At 36.9% G+C, this 15,060-nt stretch overlaps 1 protein-coding gene across 3 annotated transcripts in view; it reads right to left on the bottom strand.

Annotated features, from left to right (window-relative positions):
- Positions 1-2,925: 2,925 nt before the first annotated feature.
- The window catches only part of TTC3 (tetratricopeptide repeat domain 3), an 82,663-nt gene continuing 70,528 nt past the window's right edge, over positions 2,926-15,060 (bottom strand). For all 3 annotated transcript variants that reach the window (XM_081327117.1, XM_081327118.1, XM_081327119.1), the window contains 6 exons: positions 14,534-14,638; positions 12,592-12,998; positions 11,636-11,753; positions 6,196-6,423; positions 4,985-5,071; positions 2,926-3,395 (listed from right to left, as the gene is read on the bottom strand). In XM_081327117.1, the coding sequence (XP_081183243.1) occupies positions 3,288-3,395; positions 4,985-5,071; positions 6,196-6,423; positions 11,636-11,753; positions 12,592-12,998; positions 14,534-14,638 (1,053 nt within the window). In that variant the 3' untranslated portion in view covers positions 2,926-3,287. The remainder of the gene's footprint in view (positions 3,396-4,984; positions 5,072-6,195; positions 6,424-11,635; positions 11,754-12,591; positions 12,999-14,533; positions 14,639-15,060) is intronic.

Here is a 15,060-nt window from a genome sequence, read left to right as displayed (position 1 = left end):
TGCATGAAACACCTGGGGGGTAGGCAACCTTGGCTCTTTTATGAGCCAGGAATTCTGGGAGTTGAAGTCCACGAGTCATAAAAGAGCCAAGGTTGCCTACCCTTGACCTAGGCCTAGGGGTAACATTTACTAAGGAAACAAATTGAACAAGGCAATTAAAAAATACCAGATTAGTCCAAAATATACCATTCAAACAAAGCTTGACTTGCTACACAAAATTATTATAATTAGAATGTCAGTTTTACCAAAATGTAATTTTTTCCACCAAATGTTCCTAATTTGGATACATACATACAGTTGTCTTCCGGGTGAGATTCAAGGTACTGGTAACGGTGTTTAAAGCCCTCCATGGCATGGGGCCGGAGTACCTTAGGGAACATCTGCTGCCGGCATCAAGCTCCCTGCGCCCTGTGCGTTCCCACAGAGAGGGCCTCCTCAGGGTGCCACCGATCAGAGAATGTCGATTGGTGGCCCCCAGGGGGAGATCCTTCTCTGTGGGCGCTCCGGAGCTGTGGAATCAGCTACCGGTAGAGCTCCGGATGGCGCCCGATCTTCGCTCCTTTCGTCGCGATCTCAAGACGTTTTTGTTTGTACAAGCTGGCCTAGCCTGAGGGGGATCGGTGGGGTTGTTTTATCTTTGGTTTCTTAATTTTATCTTGGGGTTTTTAGAATTGTACTTCTATTGTTTTAACTAGGGCAACTGTTTAATCTCTTTTTAATGTTTGTATTTGGTATTTTATTCTGCCCTGTGAACCGCCCTGAGTCCTCAGGGAGAAGGGCGCTATATAAATGTTATTAAATTAAAATTAAATTAAATTAAATAATTAATAATTGAAACTACCAGTAAATTGTATATATAAAAAGAATACAATATAAACACAGTTCAGAAAAATTGATGGATGCTTCTGTTGAAATCCATAGCCCTAATCTTGTATGTCTTTATGTGCTAGCTGTTATGGGATAGAGTGCTGAATCACAAATTATGGAGTGATATACTGATTAATCTTATGGAGGGTAACAAAAACACAAGGGAAGGCCCACCTTCTGTATTGTATCAATTACTTAAGTTTTAAGAAAGAGAAGCTTTAAAAAGTCTAAGAGTTTACTCAGAGGTGCTCCTAAATGTTAGTTATCAAAGGACCATTGAAGTCATTAGTGGGTTTTTTTTAAAGGGGGGGGAGATAGGGAAAAACATTGCCCAATAATTTGGAAACAAGTGAAAACAAACCAAGTTCTAGATATGGATCTGTAACTGTTTTGGTCGCCTTGCTGGACAACCTCTGCTGAGCAGTACACAATTAGAGTAGCCTACCAGTTTTCCTGAGTCTTTCAGAGGCCATCAATATCCTTATTTCTGGACTGTCAGGCAGATTTAGGCTTTCCATTTCTGGTCCTTTTTGTTAGATTAAATGTAGACTGCGATAGATAATTTCAGTTTTATGCAGATGACCTATGATATCTTCTCACAAGGATTCATTTTATCCTCCATGCTGTTCAATATACTGAAATACCTTTGGAAAGCTGAAGTAAGATACCATTAACACATGGTGCTGCTGCTTATTCAGTTCCAAGAAAGCAGTCTACATCTCAATATTGCCTAAACTTGATGAAGAACTGAAGCTTAACATTACTTGCAGACAAGATGGGACTGCTATAGGTGAATATGAAAGAGATTGAGCTTCAACTTCCTTTAAATGGAGTTGGTACTCTCCTGACAAGCAGATCTGTAGCCAGGAAATACTTTTTGGTCCTCAGCCATGAATTCCTAATGTGATAGTTGTAGTATAGAACATATTTGCACAATCACAACTGGCACATTGCTTACAATAAATTAGATTTGATCAGTTATCCACATCTTGGTTCTCTTCAGTTACATTTTTATTAATATACAGAAAAAATGCACAAATAAAACATGTATAAATAGAACTTAAGAAACATCTGATTAGCTCTTAAGCATGGCATTAAAACTAACCCACGTAGAATAATATTGGTCAGCCTTTTCAACAGATCAATGTAAAACCAGCATCGTTTATAGACTTCTACAATATACAATGTTGTATACTGTTTGAGTCATCCACAATATACAGTGTAAGGACAGCTGCTACTTAGGATAATTGGACAGAAAACTAGCAGAGTACATCCATGAACACAAACTAGCGGTCAGAAGACACAATGAAAACTCCCAAATCTCACAACACATGGCAGACTCAACCATAGTTAAGAGTTAGAGCACATTTACACATCATTCAAAAGAGGCAGTAAGAAAGCTAAGAAGGAAACAAAAAACAACAGATCCTCTCAAGCAGTCAACACCCAGATAAGCAGCGATTAATACCAGATAAACAATCAAGTAGAAAACAATACCCCAATGAAGTATAAAAATAGGGAGAAGCCTCACACTCAGTAGCAGTGGTTAAGTTATCTACTTGGGTAATGAAACATCTGCAAGCAAACAGCCAAGCTGAGGGCATCAAGAATTCCAGATGTGGGAACATAGTCTGAAGTGTTAAAAAGATCAGACTGCCCCTCATAGCACTGCCCAAATTCTACTGTTCTTATATAAATATTTTTACTTAAATTTCAAGCATTCTTCTCTGGTTTTATATTTAAAACCAAGTTAACAAGAATATAAAGGCAGATTAATCTGCTTTTGCAAGGAAAATTTGTTCGATAAATTGGAAGGTCCATATGGAATTGTTACTTCTCCTAGCACATTCACACATCACATTAAACACTGACTTAAAATAAAGAGTTTATTGATTATATTCTAAAACAATTTGTGAACTAGATTACTTTTTAAAGAGGTTATCTGTGAAAATCAAAAAGAATCAGGCTCCAAATGTACTGAATAACATTGCTCACTAATAACCAATCCAAGGCAAAGGACTAATGTTTTATAAATGAGCAAGAAAAACTAGACAAATCTGTACTCTACAATTTTATTAATATTCTTTATTTAATGAGATAACATCTATCAGATATATATTTTCTTAACTTTTTGAACTGCTCTACTGTGATACAGTAAAAATAGCTAATACAGATATATAAATTACATATTTCTGCCAAAAGTGTAGACACAGATTAACAATATAGGATATATAATGTTACATCTTAACTCATTGGAAATGGCATAACTAGCATCACGTATATATTTTCCTCAAGCTACACAGGGATAATTTAATATACAATATTCTGGAAATAACTGGAACAGAATTCATATATAATTTTATTATCATGATTTTAAATAATCTGAATATCATTCTTGCTAATCTGTATGTTGCATTATTTTAAGTTTTTTTGTTTCGTCCAGGAAGCTCAGGATAATCTTCTCGCAAAAGTATGTGACGTCGACATGTTGGACATGTACTGTGCTCCTTAATCCATGGACCAATACACTATATAAGATATAAAAAGATTGCACAAATATCTCATTAAAAAAATATTCACCTATCTGAGATGATATAGGTTCTCCTGCTTGAGCAGGGGGCTGGACTAGAAGACCTCCAAGGTTCCTTTCAGATTCTATTCTATTCCTATTCTATGGCTATATTCTTTAATCTATTATTAAATCATATGAAAAAAATTGAGTGCCTGGCAGCCCGCCTTCACTTCCCCCATCTCTTATCCTTTTGGCTGCCCTGGATAGCAGCACTTCAGGGCTAGTGTTGGAACTGAAATAGAGTCCCAGGGCCTTCAGCAGTCTCAGCTAGTTGCCAACCACCCCAGCTTTTACTTTAGGCTCAACAGCACTGCCACCTCATGCCCCGTGCCTTGGCCCGCCACACCAGCACTATGCCAAGCCTCAGCTAATGCCCTGCAGGCTCTACTGTGCTCTGCATGCTGCTTTGCTATCTTCCACTGCTGACAAAGTGGGCCCAGCCTGGGTCTATGTGAGGAAGCTGCTAACCACGCTAGACTTTCTTTCTGAGGTAATCTGCACCATCTTCCAAATAGTGTGCACTGTTCTCACAATGCTTCAGAAGCTTTCTGAGGCCTTCTGAAATCTCGCTGTTCTCCAAATTGCATATATCATTTTGGTGATACTTTTGAAACTATATTCAAAAAGGTTTCTGGCACCAACTACATGTTTCACGGGGCAGTTTCTTGGTTTAAACCTCTGAATTTTCACTCTGTGGGCTGCTTTGTCTGCTACTTCCAGACAGATTGCTATTCCTCCTAGCAGCTGATATGGGGGGGGGGGGGAGAGAAGCAATCCTTTCCTAAAGGGCCAGCCCTGGACTGGTCATTTTAAATTACTATCATTCAGTCTCCAACATCCCCATTTTTAGGGAAGATGAAGAATATCACTGACAAAGGGCTCTGGAAGAAAAGAAAAATTTGTATTTCCTCGAGGAATGTCAAGGATTTTCTAGTTTAAGAAACGTATTCTGTAAGTTTCTACTTGTGAGGCTTTCCAAAATAATTTCTACTCCACTCCTGGGAATCGTGGGGTCTCAAGAAAAGTGGAGGATATTATATTGTAGAGTCCTTGAAGAAATGGTACAGAAACATTCCATCATTATAAGCATCTTTCTGCTCATATTTTTCGGTGCTGATATGTGAAAGTCAACATGTTGATCTCCCTACCCTGAGGAAAAGCAAAATTGTAGCTCTCTAAAAGCAGAACTGCAATAATAAAAATAGCTATGGAAATATTGTATTTCCATATGATTATGGTCATATGGTCATTGGAAAACTCATTTCCTAAGTAATGTAGGTCACATTAAACATACTCTGAATTTGTAAGGAAAAGCTTATTGTTTATATTATTTGTATCAGCCTGAGCACTGAAAGGCTGGTCCTGGAAACCAAGATAATTTAGACTTCCACAATATAATTTGTGTTTTTGCTCTCTTAAGACTAAATTCCCCAAGTATATATTGCAAAGATTATATTAAAAATGTGGTGCAACACTGCAGCAATTCTCCAATCATTTACAAAGTCACAAGGAACAAATAAAAATCTTTGCTGATAATTCACTTACCAGTTTGTGAAATCTATGTCCACAATCCAGAACATGCAATAGATTTGAAGTTAGCTCTTCATGACATATTACACATGGATCATTATCCTATAGAAAAATGCATTTGTCATTTTAAAACTAGTTCAACAATTATTGACTCGCTAGACTCTCAGAAGAATTCCAAAAACTAATGGCTATATGTAATATTTTACATGCATAAAAATCTCTGTGATCTGTTAAAGACAGATTTAAGTCGGAATGTAATATCCTGAAAGCAACTGATTCAGAAAGTACTGAACCAAATGGGCTGTTTAACTCAATAAAATGCACCTTTTAAACAGAAATTTAGTTTAGCAGCATCAAAATAAAAACGCATCATTCTAATTCACGAGGCTTTGCAAAAATTTATTACTTCTAGAATAAATATTATAATCCAGTGTATTCAGTGTCAATGGATTAGAAAAAAATATTGCATCCAGAGCTCCATAAGTGAATTCTGCTCATGGACAAGCATAGGAAAAAACACAGGGGTTCAGGGAACCAATGAAGACTACACCCTACCCAATTATATGGCTCCCACCCCCTCAATTCATGGAAAGTTATCTTTTGTGCAACATACTGTTTTTCTAATAACTTATTTCATTTGTGAAAAAATAGTGCTATCACTACTTTCAGCAGTTTTTTTATTAAACCTGTATGAGATGATGAGGGAGGGATCAAATGCGTCATCAGTTTGGAGATGCTATGCTCCCACAAGAGACGCAAGTCCAGCCCCTCTTGAATTCCACTGACTCTTTATCTAGCACCAATTTGCCTTGACCATTAGTAGATTACATTCTTGTGTATGGGCAGCATGTAAAAAAATGGAAATACTTTAAACTCCTATTTCTGATTACTTCCACCTGACAAAACTTTTGAGAAAAGTTCAATTTCAATCTTCAGTAAGATTTTGGAACCTACCACACCATATTGGTATGGAATGCTGTTCATTTTTATTCAATTTAGCTCTGGAAAAAAAACTGGATTTTCAAAATTGATCAATTTAGCCCATTCTCTGATTGCTATGATATTAGACACTGCCCACATTTCGAAAATTATTCTAAGACCTTGAAAACTAAAAAAAAAGCCTAAAATTTTAAAATGGCTTTGGAAAGAATATGTACGACATTTCTAAAATAATTCCAAATTATCGAAGTGATTTATCAAAACCACAGTTTTGATAGAAAACGTACTGTGGCATCATTTGATTTTTTCCACTTTGATTTTGAAGTTTCACTGATTTTTTTCCATGGCATCTGATTTGATTGAGATGGAAGGTTAGTTTTATTTTTCTTTTCATTAGCAGCTTTGGACTTTGGTTTGCTTTGTACCAATATGTTTAATACATTTTGAGTATGACTTCCATTTTTTCCTGAAGTACAAGAGGATAACTTTTCATTTTTTCCAGAAGTGGAAAGAACCTTTAAGAACATAATGGAAAAATATTAGTAATACCTTCTTAATTTATATTTTACTTTTGCACTGTTTAGGTAGTTGACAAATATATGAATTGAAACAAATGATTATTTGAGGCAAGAACATAAAGCAAACAAACAAAACAGAACATATCAGTAATAAGCATTCCAAAATAACACTGTTAGGCATATGATGATAGCCTACATATTGGGTTGGAAATATATAAGCCATGATGATGTTGTAACTTTAAGAAGGTAATTGATCCATGGGTGTGTGAGGTTGCTCATGGCCATAAGAGGGAGCTAGAAACGTAGATTCTCTCACTGGATCTCTCTGAATATCTGAATTTGCTGATCGCTCTATTATTGCTTTTTTTGCTCTGTATCTGCATAACTGTGTTTTTGACCTCTGGACTGGTAAGAAGACTTTGTATTTTGGATTACTCCTGTCGCTATTGTGTATGACCTGGACTGTTTATTTTTGACCGTGCATTTTTGTTCTTACACCACCTCAAACTAAAATACTTTTTGCTTTTACAACTCAGTGTACTCTTGTGGTTACTGTGTGACTCTTACTGCTCTCAGTACCCTTCCTTGTCTGTGCAACTCTTTGGTAGCACAAGGAGACCTCTGCACAACAATACCTAACAAACACCAAGACAAATCTTGGTCTCTAAGCAAAAAAAAAATCCCTTTGATAGTGGGATGCATATTAAATACCAAATAAAAATGAAGTAAAATGAAAAACCTATACATGTAGTCCTCAATTTATAACAGTTCATTTAATCACAATTCAAAGTTACAATGGGATTAAAAAAGTGACTTATGACCGTTTTTCACACTTATGACCACTGCAACATCCCCATGGTCACATGATCAAAATTGCAGTGTCCTGGGGTCACGTGATCACCGTGACCTTCTGACAAGCAAAGTCAAACGGGAAGCCAGATTCATTTAACAACCATGTTATTAACAACTTCAATGTTTCATTTAACAACTCTGGCAAGAAAAGTCATAAAATGGGGCAAAACTCACTTAACAAATGCTATACTTAAAAACAGAAAGATTGGGCTCAATTGTGGTCGTTGATTTGAGGAATACTTATATAACTTCCTTGGCAAGCTATTCAGAATCTTTTTTTAATAATATTTTATTAATTTTCCAATTTTACATTTAAGTATTTAAAAAGAAGGAAATGGCAAACCACTCCAGTATCTTTGCCATGAAAACCCTATGGACAGTACCAAAAGGCAAAACGATATGACGCCGGAAGATGAGCCCCTCAGGTCGGAAGGCGTCCAATATGCTACCAGGGAAGAGCAGAGGGCTAGTACTAGTAGCGCCAGAAAGAATGAAGCGACTGGGCCAAAGCCGAAAGGACGCTCAGCTGTGGATGTGTCTGGTGGTGAAAGGAAAGTCCGATGCTGTAAAGATTTTTTCTCCATAGGAACCTGGAATGTAAGATCCATGAAACAAGGAAAGCTGGACGTGGTCAAACAAGAGATGACAAGACTGAACATCGACATCTTAGGTATCAGCCAACTAAAATGGACAGGAATGGGTGAATTTAATTCAGATGACCATCAGGTATACTACTGCGGGCAAGAATCCCTCAGAAGAAATGGAGTAGCCTTCATAGTCAATAAAAGAGTAGGAAAAGCAATACTGGGATACAATCCTCAAAATGACAGAATGATCTCAGTTCGAATCCAAGGCAAACCATTCAATATCACAGTAGTCCAAGTCTATGCCCCAACCACCAGTGCTGAAGAGGATGAAATTTACCAGTTCTATGAAGCACTACAGCACCTTATAGAACTAACACCAAAAAATGATGTTCTTATCATCATGGGGGATTGGAATGCTAAAGTAGGAAGCCAAAAGATAACTGGAATAACAGGCAAGTTTGGCCTTGGAGTGCAAAATGAAGCAGGGCACAGGCTGATAGAATTCTGTCAAGAGAATACGATGGTCATAGCAAACACTCTTCAGGCACTCTTCAGAGTGCCTGAAGAACTATGGACAGAGGTTCGCGACATTGTACAACAGGTAGCAACCAAAACCATCCCAAAGAAAAAGAAATGCAAGAAAGCAAAATGGCTGTCTGAGGAAGCTTTGCAAATAGCTGAGGAAAGGAGGGAAGCAAAAGGCAAGGGAGAAAAAGAAAGATACACCCAATTGAATGCAGAATTCCAGAGAATAGCTAGAAGAGATAAGAATGCCTTCTTAAATGAACAGTGCAAAGAAATAGAAGAAAACAATAGAATAGGGAGGACCAGAGATCTTTTCAAGAAAATTGGAGAAATGAAGGGAACGTTTAATGCAAAAATGGGCATGATAAAGGACCAAAATGGCAGGGACCTAACAGAGGCAGAAGAGATTAAGAAGAGGTGGCAAAATTACACAGAAGAACTATACAAGAATGAGCTTAACGTCCCTGATAATCACAATGAGGTGGTCACTGACCTCGAGCCAGACATCCTAGAATGTGAAGTGAAGTGGGCCTTAGAAAAGCTGAGCAACAACAAAGCTAGTGGAAGTGACAGTATTCCAGCTGAGCTATTCAAAATCTTAAAAGACAATGCAGTAAAAGTGCTACACTCAATTTGCCAGCAAATTTGGAAAACTCAACAGTGGCCACAGGATTGGAAAAGATCAGTTTACATTCCAATTCCAAAGAAAGGCAGTGCCAAAGAATGTTCAAACTATCGCACCATTGCACTCATTTCTCATGCTAGTAAAGTCATGCTTAAAATCCTACAAGCTAGACTTCAGCAGTATGTGGATCGAGAACTACCAGAAGTACAGGCAGGATTTCGAAGAGGCAGAGGAACTAGAGATCAAATTGCCAACATACGCTGGATCATGGAGAAAGCTAGGGAGTTCCAGAAAAACATCTACTTCTGCTTCATTGACTATGCTAAAGCCTTTGATTGTGTGGATCATAACAAACTGTGGCAAGTTCTTAAAGAGATGGGAGTACCAGACCATCTTATTTGTCTCTTGAGAAACCTATATGCGGGTCAAGAAACAACAGTGAGAACTGGACACGGAACCACTGATTGGTTCAAAATTGGGAAAGGAGTCCGGCAAGGCTGTATACTGTCGCCCTGCCTATTTAACTTATATGCAGAGCACATCATGAGAAAGGCAGGGCTAGATGAATCAAAAGTTGGAATTAAGATTGCCGGAAGAAATATCAACAACCTAAGATACGCAGATGATACCACTCTAATGGCAGAAAGTGAAGAAGAACTAAAGAGCCTCTTGTTGCAGGTGAAGAAGGAGAGTGCAAAACTTGGGTTGAAACTTAACATTAAGAAAACCAAGATCATGGCATCTGGCCCTCTCAATTCCTGGCAAATAGATGGGGAAGAAATGGAGGTAGTGACAGATTTTATTTTCCTGGGCTCCAAGATCACTGCAGATGGGGACTGTAGCCAAGAAATTAAAAGACGCTTGCTCCTGGGGAGGAAAGCCATGGCAAATCTAGACAGCACACTAAAAAGCAGAGACATCACCCTGTCAACAAAAGTGCGTATAGTCAAGGCTATGGTCTTCCCAGTTGCAATGTATGGCAGTGAAAGTTGGACCATAGGAAAGGCTGAGCGCCAAAGAATTGAGGCCTTTGAACTGTGGTGCTAGAGAAGACTCCTGCGGGTCCCTTGGACTGCAAGGCGATCAAACCGGTCAGTCCTAGAGGAGAGCAATCCTGACTGCTCTTTAGAAGGCCAGATCCTGAAGCTAAAACTCAAGTACTTTGGCCACCTAATGAGAAGGAAGGACTCACTGGAGAAGAGCCTAATGCTGGGAAAGATCGAGGGCAATAGAAGAAGGGGACGACAGAGAATGAGGTGGCTGGATGGAGTCACTGAAGCAGTAGGCGTGAGCTTAAATGGACTCCAGAAGATGGTAGAGGACAGGAAGGCCTGGAGGAATGTTGTCCATAGGGTCGCGATGGGTCGGACACGACTTCGCAGCTAACAACAACAACATTTAAAAAGTAACGTGGTGGCTGGGTTAGTCAATAGTTCGATAACAAAATCTTTAGTACAAATCTCAAGTTACAACATCAAATATTTCCTCTCTTTTTCCTTTAACATTTACTGTCTCATATTTAAGCTAATACAGTTCTTATTCTATCAACTCAGTAAAAACATCATTATTACATTTATCAATAAATTTTTAGCTTATACATATCTTATTTTGTACATTTTAATCTTCATAAACTATCCATATCCTGTTATTAATTTTTCCCCAATATTTAGTTTCCCATCAATATTCCAATTTAACCTTTTGATATTTATAATTTTCAGGTAACCAAGATTTCCCTTATCTCAATTCATAACAGAATCTAATATCCAAAATACACATTTTATCTATTTGAATATAATCTTGTTCTATTTCCTAAAATTTATCTATTTCCCACCATATTAAATCATCTACTTGATAATACAATATCCCCTTTAATAAATCATAACCATTATATATATTACCTGGGTTAATTAATAAATCAAACATGTTCATATTTTTTTTTCTTTTAGGTCTAATTTTTAAATAGATAAAATCCTTATTTTCAACTAATTTCCAAATCTTTTAAATCTAATGACCAGAATTCCCCCTATCTCAACTTTTCCCTTTAACGCTCTAATTAATAATATGAAATCCCCTCTAATAAATCAAACCCCCAATTTTCTTCAGCCTTATTCTGGCTTTCTTCCTTTGCCAACTAGGCTTCCATATCACTGCTTTTAGATCGTCACATAGATCTCCCTCTATAATTATATAAGTTATTTGAAATAAAGGAGATCATTTAATTGCCATTTTTGGGAAGGACTAGCTAGCCCATTTGTATTCATTGTTGTCTCCCTATTATTCCAAATCCCCATAATTGCCCTGATATGTTTATCTTCCATTCAATCTGTTGTTCTTCCTTTTCAAATTTCTTCTGCTATTCAGAATCTTTTGAGCTATAACAGATAAAGGCTTATCATTCGTTTTTCTTCTGATACGAATGAGACTTACTACAGGGACTCTCATGCATATTCCAGAATGAATGATAACTGAACCTAACTTAACCTATAACCTTAGGTAAAGCATGAATGAGTCCATTAAGATTTTCTTTTGTGAATTTATCAATAGCAATTACCAATAGCATATATACCATAGTGTATCATATGTATTGATGGTAGTTACATAAACATTTCCTGCAAATTACCTTTTTTGTGTTTGGGTGATCCAAGATAAATTCAGTTACCCTGTTTAGGTATGCGTCTGTGCTCAACTTGTTTCTGTTCTTGATATTGGCTTCTTTTATAAAAGTTTCTAGATCTGAACTGCAGGAGAAAAGGAACGCAGGTATTCATATATTTTGCAAGAAGATAAATACCATCTACAAGTATGCTACTGAATTGCATTTTGTGCCCTGTCCCTATTAGCATCCTGAAGAGTGTACATATATTTTAAAATAGCCACTTACTATTTCTTCTTCACTTTAAAGCATCCTAGAAACAATGAAAACTTAAGACATCTACCTTATTTTTCACAGGTCTTTGGATAAAACAAAGATTCCACTCTGAATTTAAGATAACTATGTTGTATTACAACACATCCCGTGAATATTTATTTCCCACTCCTGTTTTTAGAAGAATTTATGCAATGGGGTCACATATAACTGAAACCCAGGCAATGATGTTTAATAAGTGTTACTATTAAAAAAAATGATCCTAAGAATAAAACTAAAAAAATTGAGTAACTGAGAATCTGAATTAAAGCATAATAGAATGCTGAGATGAGTCAACTCAATTCCTGCCAACCAAATTAAGAAAAAAATTAAGAAAAAAAATAGAAAAATGATAATAAGCAGCACGGTACAGAAAACACTGTCACCAAGTCTTGAACTTTGTGCCCACACTGAACCATACTTCAAAAAAACCCAAATTGCAGATATTAAAAAATAACTCATTTAAGATAATGACAAGAACCATTTCTAATTTTCTCTAACTTTAAATCGTGTTAGGAAAAGCAAAAACAATCATTTCTAAAGATTTGTGCCAGAGTCTATTTAAATTATACATTATAGAATTCTAACTAGATTTTACACACATCCACACACACTAGACATGATTTTTAACTAAAGTGTGAGCTACCCATTTTTTCCTAGCATAGACATACCTTGTATGGTATGGAAATATAATTCTAAGTTGGTTAATGATATTTTCAGATAGCTTTCCGAGAATTGGCTTGTTTAGAATTGGTGCATCGTCCAATTCTGCAGCTCCTGCTGATTCCTCTAGAACGCTGTGCTGTGGCTGGATACTCTGAAGATGTCTTCCTGAATGTCCTAGTGATTGAGGCAAGCATACTTTGTCAGAAAGTGAGCTTTGTCTGCATTCAGAAGGCAGTTCTCCAATGTCTTTATCTGAAGGAGGCTCTGGATCTTTATTGCCAGTGTGTGTTTTAACTTTGGAAGGTAAGGAGTAATTGTCCTTAACATTTGAAAATGGAGCAAACAGGTGCGGAGCAGCAGCTGAATACATTATGATGGCTGGGTCATTAATTGGAGACTTCTCAGGAGTTGCCTAAAGGGAAAGAATAGCACAAAGACTAAATATGATGAGAAAAGCTATCCGAAGCATTCTAAAACTGTCTCTGCCACATCAGATAGCTTGAGATTGAAATTTTTATTTATTTATAATTTTTAAAAAACTGCCTCAGTGTCAGGACCCACCCCAAACCACGTCTTAGGAAGACAAAACTCTTGGAACCAAACTAGTCCAAAAGGAATCTTTACTATGACATGCTTGGTTGTAGGAATACAAGACAGGACTTAATATTGTTCTACAAGCTAAAACCTTATAAAGAGTTCCCGGTTCAAACCGCCGCTTAACCCCATTTGGTCAGCCCCCCATCATTTACCTCGTATCATCCCTCTCGTGGGAAAAAGGAACTTAGGACCTTTTATGTTTATTGCTCTCTTCCGTGACACAAGCCAGATGCTAGCCCTCCCTTTTGTTCCCCCAGTTCAAAAGGCTTCTCTTTTCCTTTGAAATGCCTAATACCACTCAATACACATTTGTTCCCTCCTCCTCGGGAGATGGCAGAATCCAGGAACAACGTTTTAAACATACATTTATGAATATGATATAAATAGATTCTGACACTCAGACTCTAGGTGGTATACAAAAAGAGCAACAAGCCACTTTTAAGAATACATAAAATATTAAAAATAAATATTACAGTAAAAATAACATATCCAACATCCATGATTTCCAAACACTACAAAACTGAACAGTAAATGTTAAAAGCAAAAAGAGAAAGAGTATTTTAATGTCACCTGCTTTGCTCAGGCAATCATATATGTGGCATTATACTTACAGTGATGCTTTACTTAGGGAAAAATAAGATTACCGACAATATCTACTCTTTTATATGATTCAAAATACAAGAATATCATCAGAACAGGATCTCAGATTTTCTATCAAAATATTGTAACATATCACAGCCTCTATTTCTATTGAAAAATGAACCTTACACTATCACAGCCTTCTTGTAATTTCAGTCTCTGTGAGCGTTCAAATAGTGTTTCATGGCAGCAATTTGGACAAAAGGCTGAAGAATTCTCATAAATGAAGGCAAATATACATGTCCCAAGATAATGAGGCATGATCCAATCTGAGTTGGTACAACAACAATCAATGACTTAATAACCAGCCACCAACACCCCAATTAACAACTAAAAGCCACACACAAGCAGGCACCACATAAATATTATATATTCTGGAAAGAAAGAAGTTCCCTGAGGATGGGCTCCAGCAAAAAAAGCTTGGAAGACTAAAACACTGATCCGGGTGATTCAGATTGGATCCTGAAGAATTCTCAATTTATGTCACAGCCTTCCATTGTTCAAAACATAGTTGGTAAAGCCAGATATCCACTTCTTGTTACTGTCTATATTCCCAAAGGAAAGAGAATTCTAGAGGCCCCAAAGCAGTTAATACATGAGGGACCTTCTCTGAAAAAATCTGAGCAAGCTATAGAACTGTTTGAGCTCTTCCATGCTTCAAAAGTTGCAATTGTGAAAAGAGTTATCTGTTCATATTTATAAAATACTTACCAGTGACAAACCAGTAGGTGGCTGAAGCTCTGCAGTTTCTATTGGAGTGATACTATTTAGGAGAGCACCATTTTTTACTATACAAATCCTCTCTTCAAACTGACTCTATGTAAAAGAGATGAGAGATGCTTTTAATGTTCTTAGATCTTAATTCTCTATCAAGAGTAATTTACTTAGCTGAAAGCCCAAAATAAAACCTATCGGTAAAAACTATATAAATGAATGTGAGATTCTTAGGCTAATTCCATAGCATCTGGTTCCTAAATGATGTTACGAAACATGCTAGATTCATTTTATTAGTTACCAAAAACAGAAATTAATATCCTACAAGTATTAATATCCTAATCTCAAGTATTATTTATTATTATGGTTGGTTGCACAGTCTGAGAGATGTTTAGACTGGTTGGGATTTTTTTCCACCTATCAAGTCCTTCCCAAGGACCTGAGAAAGGTCGATATTGATGTTTCATGGTGCCAGAGGTATTGTTACAGGATGTAAGCTGTTGTGACTAAAGCTGCCTTTTGCA

This window comes from Vipera berus (assembly GCF_964194415.1).
Source record: "Vipera berus genome assembly, chromosome: 4".
Lineage (NCBI taxonomy): Eukaryota > Metazoa > Chordata > Lepidosauria > Squamata > Viperidae > Vipera > Vipera berus.
The sequence above is the reverse complement of the archived record's forward strand: the minus strand, read 5'-3'. Positions and strand labels throughout refer to the sequence as shown.